General features: G+C 43.5%; 1 protein-coding gene across 2 annotated transcripts in view; it reads left to right on the forward strand.

Moving 5' to 3' along the window:
- The first annotated feature begins 6304 nt into the window (after positions 1 to 6304).
- The window catches only part of RNF150 (ring finger protein 150), a 121966-nt gene continuing 112037 nt past the window's right edge, over positions 6305 to 16233 (forward strand). For both annotated transcript variants that reach the window (XM_032186254.1, XM_032186255.1), the window contains exon 1: positions 6305 to 7077. In XM_032186254.1, the coding sequence (XP_032042145.1) occupies positions 6612 to 7077 (466 nt within the window). In that variant the 5' untranslated portion in view covers positions 6305 to 6611. The remainder of the gene's footprint in view (positions 7078 to 16233) is intronic.

Consider the following 16233-nt stretch of genomic DNA (forward strand, 5'->3'; position numbering starts at 1 on the left):
GAAATGTTTGTCAGTTTCTAAAACATTGCTAAGCAGAAATCTGCTATTCATTGAAAAATGCCTTAATATTTAATATATGCTGTCCACAGTAGGCAAGATCAGTGTTTTCCTGCACAGAGACTGAACTGAGTATTTCTTTTAGTCATTAGAGGATGGCATATAGCTGGCAACTTGTACTTCCAAGATTTATCATTATACAATGCAAGTTATGAGCCACCTAATTAGCATTTAGCATGACTCTCTCTTTATTCAGATATTCAGAAGCACAGATAATCTCTAATCACACATTTCTATGCAACCTCTAGAGCAAATTCCACTCTTTTATGCAGTTTTGGCTAATATGTTTCCAGTTTGATTTTTTGGGAGGATTTTTTTTGGAAAGAATCTGTATTATAAATTACACCTGCTTATAGGTTCTTTGCATTATTTCCCCTGGAAGATTATTAAAACACTAGGAACTGGCACCATTTTGGAGCCTGAATTTGTGTGTGTGAAGAAATTCTGCCTCTGCAGGACTGCATTTCATTCTCTGCACACCTGTCAGCACTAGAGCAGTTAGCACAGAGGCAGATAAAAACTTGATCCTTATCCCCAGACAAGCTAAAGGCTGCCTCCAGTCAACGTGGCTGACTATTCAAGAAAGAAGATGAAGGTACATAGATGTAGTGCAGTCCCTGCCCATCTGCCTATGCTGAAGGTGGTAAGCTTAATAACAGTAGCATTTGAGAAGAAAAGGAGCAGTAGTATGAACACTTGAAATCAAGAGGTTTCTGGTGCAGTGCAGGAGTAACCAGCCAGTTGGGATGGCAGGCAATGCCAGCCCAGTGCTAACACCAGGGCTACTCTGCAAAGCAGGGGCTGGGTTATGTCAGCTCACTTTTTCTCTGAGTGATTCGCTGAAATGACTCCCTTTCAAGGAGAGCAAGGAAAATAACCTAGTAGATGAAGAAAGGTAACCTTCTGATATTTTCACATTGTAAAGGAAAAGACAGTATTTTGTCTGAGGGCTGAGTAAGCCTGTACATTAAATTAATGATAAACAGGAAAAATACTGAAAGTTAAGGGAGGTGAGTGAGCTATCATGGAAGAGAAAGAAATGGCACAAAAGAGACATGTTTCTTTCAAATGTTTTTATTTTTAAGAGGCTATAACTGAAGAAGAAACAGGCAGAATGGTGTTCATCAGCAGCAATCTCCTGGGTTCTTGTAGTTTACAAAAAATATCTATAACAAAAGCAGACGCTAAACAAATATGATAAGACACGGCAATTTTGCCTCTGGGACACAAGGAGCACCATCTCACTATGAAAACTTAATAAGGATCAAACAAGATAAGGCTCCCTTCAACACTTTTCATAATTTTTAAATGAAAATGTCACTTTCCCTATAAATTCTACTAAACCTTTCCTATAGCTGCAGTGAGTTTATCTGTCTGGAACACTTTTTTTTTTTTTTTCCCCCTCTGGAGCTTTACTTTGAATATTTCTTTAGAGTATAAGAATGTTATGAAAAATATTAAATTGACCTAAGTAAATGAAACCAGAACTCCAGTAGCTAGTATAGTAATTCAAACGATTTTGCAGAAGAATGAAGGAGCATTCAGATCTAAGGCAGGATTCTGTGACAAGCAATATAGCTATTATATAGCATATGAATAGGAAGATGGATGGAGTATTAACAGTGTCAATTAGGTCATGAAAAGATATATTGCTCAATTAACTCTCTTAATGAACAAATGTGTTGTTTTCTGTAATGCAAAGTATAGTATTAGCAGCAAATGGGTGAGGCGAAGGTATCACTTTACCCTTTGTGTGGCTTCCCAGTGTTAACATCTCTTCTGTGCTTCTCCAGCTGTAAGCAAGAATCAATTTCAGTTTCATAGCTAGGGAAGGAGAAAGGCCTCATTTTCCTGAGCACCTGTAGAGATCATGTTTCAGTCAACTCTTCCAGCTGTCCATCAGCATCAAAATGCCTTCAGGCTGCCTTGGAGTTAGCTCTAACCCCAAGTCTCTCTGAGCCCACACCTGTTGGGGTCCTACCCCTGTGAGGTCTCGCTATGCTTAATGCAGGGGGAACAGAGCTGCCAGCTGAAGCCTGATGGGACTTCCCACCTACCCTGCAGTGTCTGTTTTCTGTGGTTTTGCTTTTGCCTGCACAGAATCAACACAGAATCGCCAACATTTGGGTGCATCTAGGTCCTGTATTCAATAAGGCATCATATTTGCACACTCTGAATTGCTTGCTGAAGGTGCTTGCCACTAATGATAAAGGGAGCCAAAGCACCTGATTTAGGTGGCAGCACACCCTTAAAAATAGCTGGCAATGCTACCTCAGGTATAGCCCAGTCATTCTTCTGCATTAAGATGCTGAAATTCCAGGTAAATCCCTACTTCATCAGAATTTAGACAGCCTAACCTTACTTTAAACCTTCACTATTTTAACTCTTGACAATGATTGTCCAAACAGGCTGAGACAGAGGTCCACAAAACTCCATGGGATCCCCTAACAGAGGGGCAACAGCCTAATAGCCTGGAGGAGATTCCTCTCCTTTAACAGAAGCAATTTCTAGCCATTCCCTTTCAGACAGCTTGAAATTTTTGTGTGTAACAGACACAGTCTAGCACAATGTAAATGTAACAAGTTCTCTTTTAAACCAAAAAGAGATACAAACTAATGAATTTTATGTTGTGAAAGGGTAAATTAACAATGTATTTATTTTGGTACATAATAGAGGTAGTCATGTAGTGAATTTCAGTTTGTCATTTACTCATAATCGGCTGTTACCTAAATCCATCTTCTGTGTTCTGTATGTCATGAATCCAGAGTTCTCCTGGAAACAATCCTTTCTCTCTGCCCTTCTACATACAATTGATACCCTTATATACATGTAAAGAAAGAATAGAAGTAACATTGCAAGAACTGTCCAGATTATTCACAGGAAACTGGAAGAACATCAGAGGAACCAAACAAGATAGAAAGTTATCTAACAGCACAGCAAATGTAATTCACTGTAACCAAAGCGTGGAAAGCATACAGAAAAGCAGCTGATCACACATTGCTAAATTCCAAATTAGTTGGGCCCATTCAGAGAGAAGGCTCAGGCAGAGGTGAGCTTAGTGTCAGTATCTCCGTCAAGGGGTGATTCCCTGAAGTCTCTACAAATCCTGAGTTTAAAAAAAAAAAAAAAAAAAGTGTTACAGATCCTGTAAAATGTTCTTCAATAGTGCATAAACATAGAGATTGTGCTTTTCACTGTTATCCAGGCTAGGTGATGTGTGATCATGCTGGATGAGTGCCTTTTATGTGTCTGCAGAGACCGGGGGGGAACAAAAGTCTCAGGGTTTGGGTTTGTTTTGTTTTGTTTTTCTGAAGAAGAAGAGCATAGACTAGGGTAAGGTGGTGCCAAAAGTCATGGGGGACTAAGAGGAAACATGTTACGGCTGCTTGGATGTTTATCCAGAGTATGGTGTTCTTGTGCTGGGCCAGACAGGCTCTCTGAGGGAAGGGAAGAACCTCAGATGTTCCTATGAACAGAAACAAAAAATAGGGAAGGACCATCAGCAGCCATCTGTGTGACTGGAAATCAGAGGGTTAACCTAGTTAATTGTACTTTGGCTTTTGGCAACAAAAGTAATTAAATAGTCTGTTGTTTTGATTCATTTTAAAGTGAGAAGCAACCACTAGATTGTAGGTTCACTCTGAAAAATTTCATACTTGCACTTCAATGAAGTGTTCCTTCCAGGGGTACCTTTTGTGTTTGATTTGAACTTGTCTTTCAATTCCCAGGACAGTCTCGCTTCAGAGTTTTCTCCAATGGATAACCACCTTGATCAGCTACCTTGGCTACAAGTTACATTGTCTAGTTTAAAACTGGGGTTCTTGTTATGCCTTTACCCGTAGCTTAAAGAGCCTGTTAGTACCTGCTGTTATATCCCTGTGATGGTACTTCCATAATGTGATCATATTGCCTCTTTTCTTGAAAAGATGAATAGATTGGGCACCTGGAATCTCTCCCTGGAGAGGAATTATTTAAAATCATTTTTAGGTTTCCTTTCTTAACCTTCTCTGGTATTTCAATATCCTTTGAAAAATGCAGATACCAAGACTGGGCAGCTTCTAGAATCTGTCTCAGTGATGCTTCATGCAGAAAGAAAATTGCTTCTCTACTCCTACTTGTTACTCCTCTGGAACATCTGAGGATTGCTGCATCCTCTTCAGGCCCTTTCTTTCCTTTCCTTAGGAGTAAAGCACAATTCCTTCACACACACGCCAGTTCTGCTCCCAAGAGAGTGGTGGTTTCATTCATATTTTTGTATTGAGTTAGTTCAACTAAGCTCATCTTACCTGGTTCTTTATGTGTTACGTATGTAATAAGAATGTCATGTGTTGTTACATAACACACCTTTCAAAAATTGTTATGACCATGGCTGTGTAACTTTACTAACCACACAGATATTTCCTCTCAAAAACATACATGTAAATCATGTTTTCTTAAAACAAACAAATACACACTGTCTGGCATCTACACAACTGATTTTTTTCTATCTTCTTTTCCTTGGGATTTGTTAACACTGGACTGACCAGTCTGTAACTAAGTGGCCACCATAATTTGTTTTTCTGGATCTTTTCAGGAAACTAAGCAGTCAATCTTTCAAGATTTTCCTGTTATGACAAGATTTACTTCAAGTAGTGTCGGAGAGCTGGGTATTTTCTCCACCCCCTGCCCACTCTTTTGGGATTCATGTGTACCGTTTTTCTGGGTTGGCTGGTTTTTGTATGTTCTTAGGAGTTGCTTCTTAATCTCTATTTTATGAGTCAATGATCTGAGAAATACATTCTCCTTTTCTTTCCAGATATAAAACTGAAATATTTATTACCCATTTATGCCTCTTCTGCCTTCTCTTCTAATAGTACTTCTTACTCTTCCAAATACACAAATGCTTTATTGCCCCTAGCCATGCCAGACATGGATTTTTCCCTGCTGGACTTTGCTGCCTTTATGAAATCTCAACACTTCTTAATTAATGTTGATTGCCCTCTACTTTCCTTTCTCAACATTAGTTTTACATGGTACGTTTTTCATCTTAATTGCTGACTTCTTCTCCAGGAATGGGCTTTCAAGCAAAATTATCCTCTTGATTCCTGGTAGATTTGCAGCTTTTTGGTAACCCATTATACTTCCGTATACATTTCTCTGTTTTATTCCCATATTTGTAACTTTTGTAACTCTTCCTCAGAAAACCACTTTTTTTTTTTTTTTTTTTTTTTTTAACTTTGGGGAAATAACCTATTCAAAGCAGCATGTGTGTAAAACATGGTTAAGTCTGTCGACCGAAGCCAGCTTAGATCAATGGCAGCTATGAACATGAACTGGAAACGGGAAAATATTGCCACTAGCGAGATACTTATGCATCTCATCTCAGCCAAAGAGTTTGCCATTTCTAGCACCACATTTTAAAAACAAGGTAGCTAAAATAGGCGATATGTGTTAATCTTGTGAGATGTCCTTCTGTTACTGAAGGTAGTTATGGAAAAGCAGAATTCTTGCTGCTTACTTGCACTAAGATGGACAGAGTCAGTTGCTATCTGACCTTGTTCCATATTGGTATGAAAGGCATTTAAGTCTTGGCCAAAACTCTTTTTGGGCGTTTTATATGTTAAAATCCACAAATCTGGGCTTTCGCTGAGCTAGGATTAAGCTGTTCTCTTCTGCCCATGTCTGTTGAGTGTTTCCAGAGAGCTGCTTTGTCATTTTTGGAAGCTTTTGCATTAGACATTGTGCTCATGCCGGTAGCTCACCTGATTTTGGTAAAAGTGCTTGTCCGTGATGTTCACAGTAAGTTTGTCTGTATTTTATAACCCGTATGCATGCATTTAAATCTATGTAACTTTGGAAGAGACACCAGTGACTATCCCTATCTGGGGGAAAAACCTGGTGGGTTTTGCTGCTGTACATGACAAGGTTCGTGTTTGCGAGAGCAACAGCAGTGCCCTCAGGACGTTTCTGTCTTTAGATCTGTCTTTAGGATCTGCCTTCAGGAGGAACCGGGCTGGGGGCGCCCCGACCGCCGCCGCCTCAGGGCGCCGCGCTCCCCCTCAGCCCCGTCCCCAACGGCCGCGCTGCGCCCGGCCCCCGCCAGGTGCCGCTGCCGGGCCGCTCCCCGGCCCCCGGCGCCCCGTTCCCCGGGGGGGCCGGGCCCGGCGCCGGCTGGAAGCCCTCCTCCTCTCCCTCCCTCCCTCCCTCCCTCCGCTCCCCACCGCCGCCACTGCCCCGCTCCTGCCCGCAGCGGGGAGGGGACGGAGGGGAAGGAGAGCGGGGGCGGCCCTTGGAAATCAAACGGCCCCGCTATGAATTAGGCAGCGGGCTGCGAGAGGGGAGGGAGGGAGGGAGGGAGGGAAGGAGGGGGCCCCCCGCCCTCCCCCGCACGGCGCCCGGCGGGAGCAGCGCCGCCCCGCTCGGGGCACACACACACCATACACACACACCATACACACACATCATACACACACATCACAAACACCACACACACACACACACGCACACCGGGAGCAGGCAGCGGGGGCGGGCCGGCCGGCTGCCGGGGGGGGCGGGCGGGTGGGGGGGGCCGGCAGATGAAGATGGCAATGTCTGTGATCCAAGCGTGCCGCAGCCTGGCTCTCTCAACATGGCTGCTGTCCTTTTGTTTCGTGCATCTGCTGTGCCTGGACTTCACCGTGGCCGAGAAGGAGGAGTGGTACACGGCCTTCGTCAACATCACCTACGCCGACCCGGCGGGCGGCAGCGCCGAGCTCCGCAGCGAGAAGAGCGAGTGCGGGCGCTACGGCGACCAGTCGCCCAAGCAGGACGCCCGCGGGCAGGTGGCCCTCTCCGCATCGCCCGCTGACCGCTACGCCTGCGACCCCGGCACCCGCTTCAACGCCCCGGCGCCGGGCAAGAGCTGGGTGGCCCTCATCCCGCGGGGCAACTGCACCTACAAGGACAAGATCCGCCACGCCGCCGCCCAGAACGCCTCGGCCGTCGTCATCTACAACGTGGGCTCCAGCAACGCCAACGAGACCATCACCATGCCCTACGCAGGTGAGGCTTCGCCCCGGTCGCAGGGAAGGTGGCCTCGCACCTTCCGGATGGTGGCATGCTGGGCTGCAGGCCTTGCCGGGCAGTGGGTGCCCGTGGTGAGCAATGGGCATGCTGCCGGCACAGCTCCGGGGGCAAAAAGTTTGGGAGATGCAAAGTTTGGGTTGACTGGAGGGACGGATGGGACCCTGAGCCCGCCACGGGGCTCCCGTGTTTTGTTGGGTCCTCCGGCAGGTGCCCTGTGAGAGTGGGACCTCCTCAAGAGGAGAGCGGTGGTGTTTGTGGTGTGTTTGTATCAGAAGGTGCAATAAAGTAAGGGCACAGTGTCCACTGTCTCACCTGTGACAGCATAAAAGCCGTGGGATCAGGCAGGAAAGCCAAGTATTCAAGTATTTGATTTGGTGACAACGTGGGATGTTTTGTCCAGGATTCAGAGGGCTTCACTCGCTGGGTGAGCCCTCTGGTGGGGTGCTCACAGTGCCAGCACACCAGTACTTGGGTCCCAATGTGTGCTCCTCAACTAACGCAGCACAAATCCAGTTGTCGGAAACAACACGAACCTCTGGTTTTGCCCACAAACAAACCCACTGTTTTTGTAACAGCATAGGAGCTGAAATAGCATAGATTTAAAAACAGATCACCGGATTTATATTTAGGGACGGTGTTTTGTGCCAGGGGTCACTGCTCTTTTATACCAGCAGCCTGTTCTGTGGGGACTAAAATGCCACCTATTGTGAAATTTCAGTTTGGTTTGCATCCAGTAACTAATCATTCCCAGCTGCTTCATGCCAGTTGAATCTTAGCAGAGTTGGGGGTAAATTGAAACACAGAAAGGCTGCAAAACAGCCTCTTATTCTAATGACATTTGAAAGTCTGTTAGCAAAGTAGCTAGCACAGATGTGCTGAAAAACAATTCGTTGCCTGACTAACGCTACAATACTGCTGATGCAAAAGCAGTGCTTTTCCTTTTGGAAGGAACCCCTTGCATGCCGCCTCTTGAAGAGATTAACTGTTTATTTGGGCACGTTCTTATTTCTTTGATGGGATCGGTGGAAGATTTTCTTTAGTATTTTCCATTGACTTTGTAAGACAAGGAACTCCTAACCTCTTGAGCTTCTTAAAACTGTGCTTTATAACCTGCATGTGGTTTAGTAGCTGTTCAGATAATACTTCTTGCTACTTTAAGTATGACAGATTATTTACTAAGCAGTATAACATAGTAGGAACTTGGCATACTTTCGCACATTTAAAGTAAAGCTCGGGCTGTTTCAAAACTTCAGATGCGTCGCTTGTGCTTGTCCAGTAAATTTCTCTAAAACTGCCAACATGTTGGATCAATTAATGGTTTGCCTGTTTTTAAAGTATGCACTAAGCTGTTTTCCCACACAAATGGTGTTTTATTAAGGAACAGTGGGAGTAAAAAATGTCTAACCTTTTAAATGTTAGAGCTTTTGTTTATTTTAAAGTCTAAAATGAAGTAAGCAAGGAATCTTTCTTAGTGAAAGTGGCCTCAGCTTTCTAAAATCCAACCACTGTACCACTTATCTTGGGGGCAGCTTCTTTTATATCATATGACTGCTCACAGCTCATTCTGAGAATCCTTTCTGAGTACCGAATTGATACCCAGCAGTGTGATTGACTGTACAGTTGCTGAGGCTGAAATGAACGGAAACTTGCAGAAAATAATGTGGACTTGTTGAATGCTATCAGACTGAAGGGCTTTGCTGACTGATTGTAGGAGTTTGTCTTCATTTTAAGGATTTTTGTTCTGCGAAGTTGGAGAAACAGTTGGTGGTCTTGTGTTAGTGAAAACGTGCCCTCTGCATACAGTCAAAACTGAGAGGAATTTTAGAGCTTAAGTCTACTGGAACAGAAGGAAAAATAAGTATTCTCAAACAAATATTGGACAAACATACAGAGATTCAGAGCTGGATTTACCTTCACTCTTCTTTTTGTACCACCATTGTGCTGGGGCAAATTTAACATACAAGCTATGTAAAATTGTCTTTCTGACTTGCAGCCTTTGACGTTTGCTCAGACCCAGTCTAAATGATAGCACAGGATTCAAGGAAAGAATGAACCAGGTTTCTGAGTTCAGCAGCATCTGTGGTACTCTGCCCACGCCAAATCCTGGAGTGGGAAGAAGAAAATTCCATCCTGGAAAATACTTGTAGGGGGAGGGGGGGTGAAATATGACCTAAAAAGTGATTTAAAAGTTGAAAGAAATATGTTACTCTTTTTTTTTTTTTTTTTCCTCCCACAGATTTTTTTATTGAGGCTTCAAGTAAGCTTTAATAAACTCCTTGTTATATAGAAAATGCTATGTCCTGTTGCGTAACAACGTGGCTCCCATTCTCATGAAGAAATGCTGGTTCTCCAGAGACAGATGTCTCTTTTCCTCATGTACGTCATTCTCTTTTATGTGTTCTGCCTTCTTTCTTTACCGTCATTTTATCTCTTTGTGTTTCTCTTTCTTTTTCTCTCTCCCCACGCTTATTTCTTCATATCTACTCCTATGTTTCATTCCCCCTTTTGAGCACGTTCACCTATTATTTCATAAGCTATTGCCCTTGCTGCCTTTTCCCCAAAGCTCTCTTTCTCCTGCCAAAGATTTTTACTTAACAGCTGTATCTTCAATTATATTTCCTGTTTTCAGTTACAATGAATCTTTGCTAAAATGCACCTTCTAATCTTAAAATCTGCAGGAATCTGCAGCAAGATACTTCTCTTCAATTTGAAGGACTGTAGGTGGTTGTCCCTTTGCCCCTTAAGCCCCCCACCCCCTCAAATGGAAACCAAGGTGGTATTATACACAAGTCCGTCATGCAAATCTTTAGCTACAACTTCCCAGGATTAATTTATAGTGCACCAGATGGAACAAACCAAGTGCTCAATCTGAAACAGTTCATTCACCGTGCTGAAAGCCTTTGCTCTCTTGGAGCCTCTTAGATCGCTGCTTGCACATCCAGACGAAGGAGGTAGAGCTGTAACGTCTGTGTTCGCAGGGAATGCAGAGCTCTCTGGTTTTCATGCTCGGACACACTTAGGTTCTGCATCATAAGATTACAGCCTTTTGTGAATCTTTATTTTTACAGGCTTGAAGTATGGTATAGGAGCTTTGGGTTCAACTGTGTTTGCTTTTTGACTAAGTAGGTTTTAACCAGAGGAGGAAAGAAAACATCTAGGATTTCTCTTTCAGATCCTTTTCTGTTTCTCCTGCATCAATTTTTCTAATAATAAAGACGAGATGTTCTTTTTATTCCAGAAAAATAATCCATAATGTCATACAGGGCTCTGATTGGCATTTTTTCTTATTTGGAACAAATTAGCTGTCATTTAGGTTTGAAAAGGCTCTAGCAACTGTGTCTACATTTAATACCGTATTAATTGGAAGTGTTCTCGCTACCTGTCTTAGCAGATGCCCTCTGTGCTCTACGGAGACACGAAGGGGGGTCAGTTTCAGAAGGTAGTTGAAGGTGGGAGATTCCCTCTCTCCAGCTGTCATTAGCTATGGAGGGAACCTAGGCTGACCACCTCTTAACGCAGGCACCTAACTCAGGTGCTTGGGTTTAGGGAGGGATGTTAGCTGTGCCCGGTGCGCAGTTCATATGTGGGTAAAAGTCAGATCCGCATTAATCGATACCATGTGTAACATTCAGTTTGAGTTCTGGAGTGCGTCAGAGTATCTCACAAACTGGATATGATTAGTATATGGAGTAAATTTCATCTTAAGGACTTTGGACCACAGTCAGATGCGAGTCAGGCAGTTGTGCATTCTCTGTGTTCCGCTTTTGCAGTGCGTGCCATCATAAATTCGCAGCCGCATGCTGCATGTATGGCAGGCTGTTCTCAATGAGAGGCAGATGCCTCGCTGTTTTTTTGTGATGGCTCATACATACTGTCAGCAACTGTCAGATGCAGCTCTGAGACATGAATCTCCTGTGTGGTCTAAGATGACTCTCTGACTTCTTCCCTTCCTCCTTGGCCCTGAAGTGCAGCATGTGTGCACCAGATTGCATGAGGGGAGCATGGCCATCCCATTACAAAACCCAGCGTGTCCTTCCACACATGGCCAGCCTTGATCCATGCCTGTTGAGTTCAATAACAGCTTCTTCCTTTGTACTCAGACTTTTGTTCCCTGATCAATGACTAGCCTTGCTTTTTACATATTTTGGGATTTGGTGTTAGTAGTTTGGGCTTTGGGCTCCTCTGTAGCTGTACAACTTGTACTCATGTGCAAATTAAACACTGAAGTTGAAGATTTTTCTCTTTACAGGCATAATCCAATGCTGTAGCTCCCTTATTTGTTCTTTTACTAAAACAATTGCTTTCCTAAACTTTTGTTAGATTCTAATGAGGAAAATGTGCTGATAGCATTCACGCTGAATTTATTTATGGATCATTGTGAATTAATCAAGGGTTGGAGATTTGGGGCTTCCAGGGCCTGCCATAATCTTCTGTTCAGGCACCAGGATTCATTCCTAATAGAAACTAACTTAATCGGAGAGGGAGGGAGGTCTCAGAGACGTACTGATGTCCTGATGTACTCAGGGCATGGTTGAGGTGTGCAGCCATCCCTAGGGACTTGCAGGATCTCCTGGATCCATCATGTAAACCTGGCTTTTAGCAGGTTTTGTAAATCCACTTCTTGATAGTTATCAAAATTGGAGTTTTATAATGTTGGCTAGAGCCAGCAGCAGTGCTGACAAGCTGTCCCACTGCATTCACTAGTGAGTCATGCTTCTGCCTACTAGTTCTGCTCTGCTTTAGTGCTGGACCAGTGCTAAACTGGGAGGAGCTGTTGACTCCCTCAAGAGTAGAGAGGCCTTGCAGAGAGATCTTGACAGACAACAGGGCTTGGCAATCACCAGTAATATGAAGTTTAACAAGAGCAAGTGATGGATTCTGCACCAAAGACAGAGCAACCCTGGCTGTATGTACAGACTGGGGGATGAGAGGCCAGAGGGCAGCCCTGCAGAAAGGGACCTGGGTGTTCTGGTTGATGGCAAGTCAAATGCGAGCCAGCAGGGTGTCCTGGCAGCCAGAAGGGCCAACCATACCTGGGTGCCGAGGGAAGGGATTATCCTGCTCTGCTCTGTGCTGGTGCAGCCTCACCTCGAGAACCGTGTGCAGTTCTGGGTGCTACAGTATAAAAAGGACATAAAACTAGTAGAGAGTGTCCAAAGGAGGGCTACAAAGATGGTGAAGGCTCTAGAGGGGAAGATGTATGAGGAGTGGCTGAAGTCACTTGGATTGTTCAGCCCAGAGAAGAGGAAACACCTTATCACAGCCTACAGTTTCCTCACAAAGGAGAGAAGAGGGGCAGGCACCAATATCTGCTCTCTCGTGACCAGCATTAGGACCCAAGGGAACGGCATGGAGCTGGGACAGGGGAGGGTCAGGCTGGGTGTTAGGAAAAGATTCTGCATCCAGAGGGTGGTCAGGCACTGGGACAGGCTCCCCAGGGCAGTGGTCATGGCACCAAGCCTGCTGGAGTTCAAGAAGTATTTGGACGATGCTCTCAGACATAGGGTCAGATTCTTGGGTGGTTCTGCGTGGAGCCAGGAGGTGATCCTTGTGGGTCCCTTCTAACTTGGGATGTTGCATGGTTCTATGGATTTCTCTATTGCAGATGTCTTCAGACATGCCAAGTTGTTGGGGGCTTTGTGATGTTGGGTGACTAGTTTAGCTTTAGATGAGTTCAAAAGAATGGATGTGGGGAGACCAGACAGGGACTACAGGAACAAAATACTATGTGGGGCAGCTGTTTCAGTTCTGGGGCACTGATTTTGGTCACTAGATGATACACCTTTTGCCTTGTTGCATCTTGCATCTTCTTATGGCTGGCTTATCCATGTATGTCTCCTTCAGAGCCAGTTGCAGTCAGTGGGAACACAGCAAATCCACTGAGCTTTGGGTCAAGTTGTAAGATACAGCCTTCCCTCCAAACCGTTGAAGTATTGGTTCTTTGAAAACATGTTGATCCTCCAAGGGTACTGATTGCAAAAACAGATTTCTGCGTGCCATTTGATTACCTGCAGTGTTTGTTCACAATGATTTTCATATAAGAGTTGTTTTCAGCTCTCTGCAGTGAAGTGACAAGGCAAGAAGAAAAGTTTCCATAGAAAAGGATCTATATCAGCATTGATTCTAACTGCTGCCTGTTAATCCGGAGCATCTCTTTTTGGTATATTGTCCTCAGGAGAACAGTTTGCCCTTGGTGAAGTGATGTTTTGTCTCTGTTAGCTAGGTATTTGGGCTTTAAAATGGCATTTGTTAACTTGGGTTATTAGGGTACTGTGGCAGTCTGTGGCTGGTGTGTTAACTCTGTTGTAGCTCACTGATTCATGCAGATATGTTTCCGTGCTGTCATGCTCCATGATAGTCACAGAGCACAAGACCACTTGCAGCAAAAGGGGAGAGAAACCTGCAGTTAGTTCAGCGGTGTCTTTTCCTGGTTAGAGAAGGGAACGCTTTCTACTTTTCTCATGTAAGCAGAGGACTGAAAGAACCCACTATTATGCCAGATTTATTTGATGGAACTCATTGCGCGTTGTCATGTGAGATGACCGAGTTTCGAGTAACCTCTGCCTCCTAGCACCACAAGCTGGGATGATGAAGAGTCAGATCTTTATGAAGGGATAGTCCAATGACATCTCCACTTCCCAATAACTTCTGCATAGCTGGCCTGCACAGAAACAGCATTCATTTCAAGACAAGCCTCACTTCTGCCCTTTCAGTTGCATTTGAGTACTAGTCACTTGATGACTTCTTTGATACAGAAGGGAGGAAACAATACAATCATTGACTCGTAGAAATTGGATATGGAAGAGACTGAGTAGTCCATGTAATCTGTCACCTTACTAATGCAGGACTGCTTTCTGCAGTATTGCCAGATACAGTGGTTTTGTGTGTTTTGTTTTTTTTTGCATAGCATCTTGCTAAAGGAGTCTTGGGATGTACCAGAACCAAACGCAGTCTCTGAGCAGCTGCATGGTGCTGAGGCAAGAGAAGTAATGTGTAGGAGGATATTAAATAGCAATGCTGTATCTTGCAATAATATTTAAATCTCATTGCTGAGATGACTGTGGAAATTGAGGCATAACAGCTATAACGTAAGGTTTAAGGCCAACCTTTAACCATCATACCATACAACTTCAGGGAAGTACACGCCAATTGCATGAAGAAAGACAAGGCAAAATATTTTGCAACTGGGTATGTCCAGGCAGGCTTATTCTGCTGTGTCTTGATTCCACAGAGTGATGTGACCCAGGACTTCACTAGTGCCCAGTTCTCTCCTCATTTCACTCCACAGTGTTTTGGTTTCTCTGAGAAAGATACCTAGATGGACAGGGCACATCAGCCACTGCACAGTTTAACTGGATCTTGAATGTGAATGAGCAGGGGTCAATGAGTTCTCTGGCTACCCTGCTTGTGCACAAGTGCTTTTAGATGTTGTGTCTCAAAAGGTAATTCTATTGAGAGCTAGGTTTTTGGTTTTCTGGAGGAGAAAACTCAAATCACTCAGATGAAATCTCAGCTTTTAATATTTACTGTATTAAATCGACCAGTTTTATATCTTCCATCTGACTGACTGTCTATATTAGTGGTTCCCACGCATTATAAACCTACGTGTTGGCTAATGAAGTTGGTGTGAAATCAAACCCATCAGCAATAGACTTACCATTCTTCAACACATTTTGTGGACCCATTAGAAATAAATCTCCAGCTGGGAGAGGGTGAAAATCACTGATTTAGGTGAACTTACCATCCTGATGGAAATAATACTTTTGAGTTCAGAAATGAGTATGTGGAAATACCTCTTCTTACAACAGGTCTAGTAGATGGAGAAAGGTTGTGAAGGTTGATTTTCCTATGAAACAGTAACACTGTGCAGCTGTGTTTTACAAGAGAGGCTTAACAAGGGCATTATTTATATTTTGGCTCCTCTTCAATAAATTCTGAGAGAAACCTTAGGAAACTGAACTGAGGAGAGCTGAAGGAGATGATGAAAAGATTAACCTGTTTGTTTTACTGCTATTTTACACGGAAATATGAAAAGCTAGCATCTTTTATTCTTTGCTACTTACAGATAAAATAGCTTTTTCAAATAATTATTCATTTCTTTCCCTTCTCAAGAGTGACTAACAAATAACATCAATAAGTTGAAGTGCCCGTTCATTTATTTCTGACAGTATAATCATAGTGATATTCAATTATACTGCTAGACCTAAGGGTCTGTTAGAGTTTTGATCTCCAATTTGATGTTTAACTGTGTGTGTGTATCTAATATTCCCTGCTGTAAATTGGGAGGGTAGCCCATTTGTTTTAACCTGTAATTTATTTTCAGTTGAAGACAAAACTGAAGGAAGAAATGTTTGTTTTTCTGGTTCCCAAAACACAGAAACGTAACTTCTGACCTGGTTTGAGTTTATCTTGTGTGCTTCTTAAGCACGGATAGAAGCATTACATCTGCATAGGAACATAATTTCTCCAGGGATATATGGAATAGGTTGGTGAGTGGTCCCTTGCGCTATACACTTAATGAGACATAGCTTTTAAAAGTGAATTTATAATCCATAGTGTCTAGAAGCCTTTATCCTGAGAGAAGACCCCTGGCGCTGGGTAACGTGTCAGTTTGCAATCTGAGGTCACACAGCAGGTGAATTCAGAGTGAGGGAGAAGCCAAGAGGCAGCAGAGCTTAGCCTAGCAGGCAGCGGTACCGGCACTCCATAACGAAGCAGTTCTCTGTATCCTTTTCTACCAAGTCAGCTCCCTGCTACTGACGTACTTGTCTACAAACCATCACCATTTGTCCCTGAACATTGGCTTAATGATACGGAATATTATTTTTTTTCTCATAATTTGTTTTATACCTTGGGCTTCCTGCCTTTTAATATGTTCTTTGGTTTTGCTCTTACTGTTTGCATCTCTCCATGCAAGGCACTTCTTTTCTGCAAGTCATTGTAAGAATCTCTCTAGATGATGTATGAGGAGAATTATGCATCACATTAATCTGTAGCTTCCATTGTTGTAAATCACACATCATTAAACCGTGCTCTTCTGTTTACTGCTTGATCTTGCAATCCTAGTCAAAGTATTCATTTCTAGTGCAGTCGCTGCTACCGTGTGTTGAATGTGTCTGATGTTATAGAGCA

The sequence above is a fragment of the Aythya fuligula genome, chromosome 4 (assembly GCF_009819795.1).
Source record: "Aythya fuligula isolate bAytFul2 chromosome 4, bAytFul2.pri, whole genome shotgun sequence".
NCBI lineage: Eukaryota > Metazoa > Chordata > Aves > Anseriformes > Anatidae > Aythya > Aythya fuligula.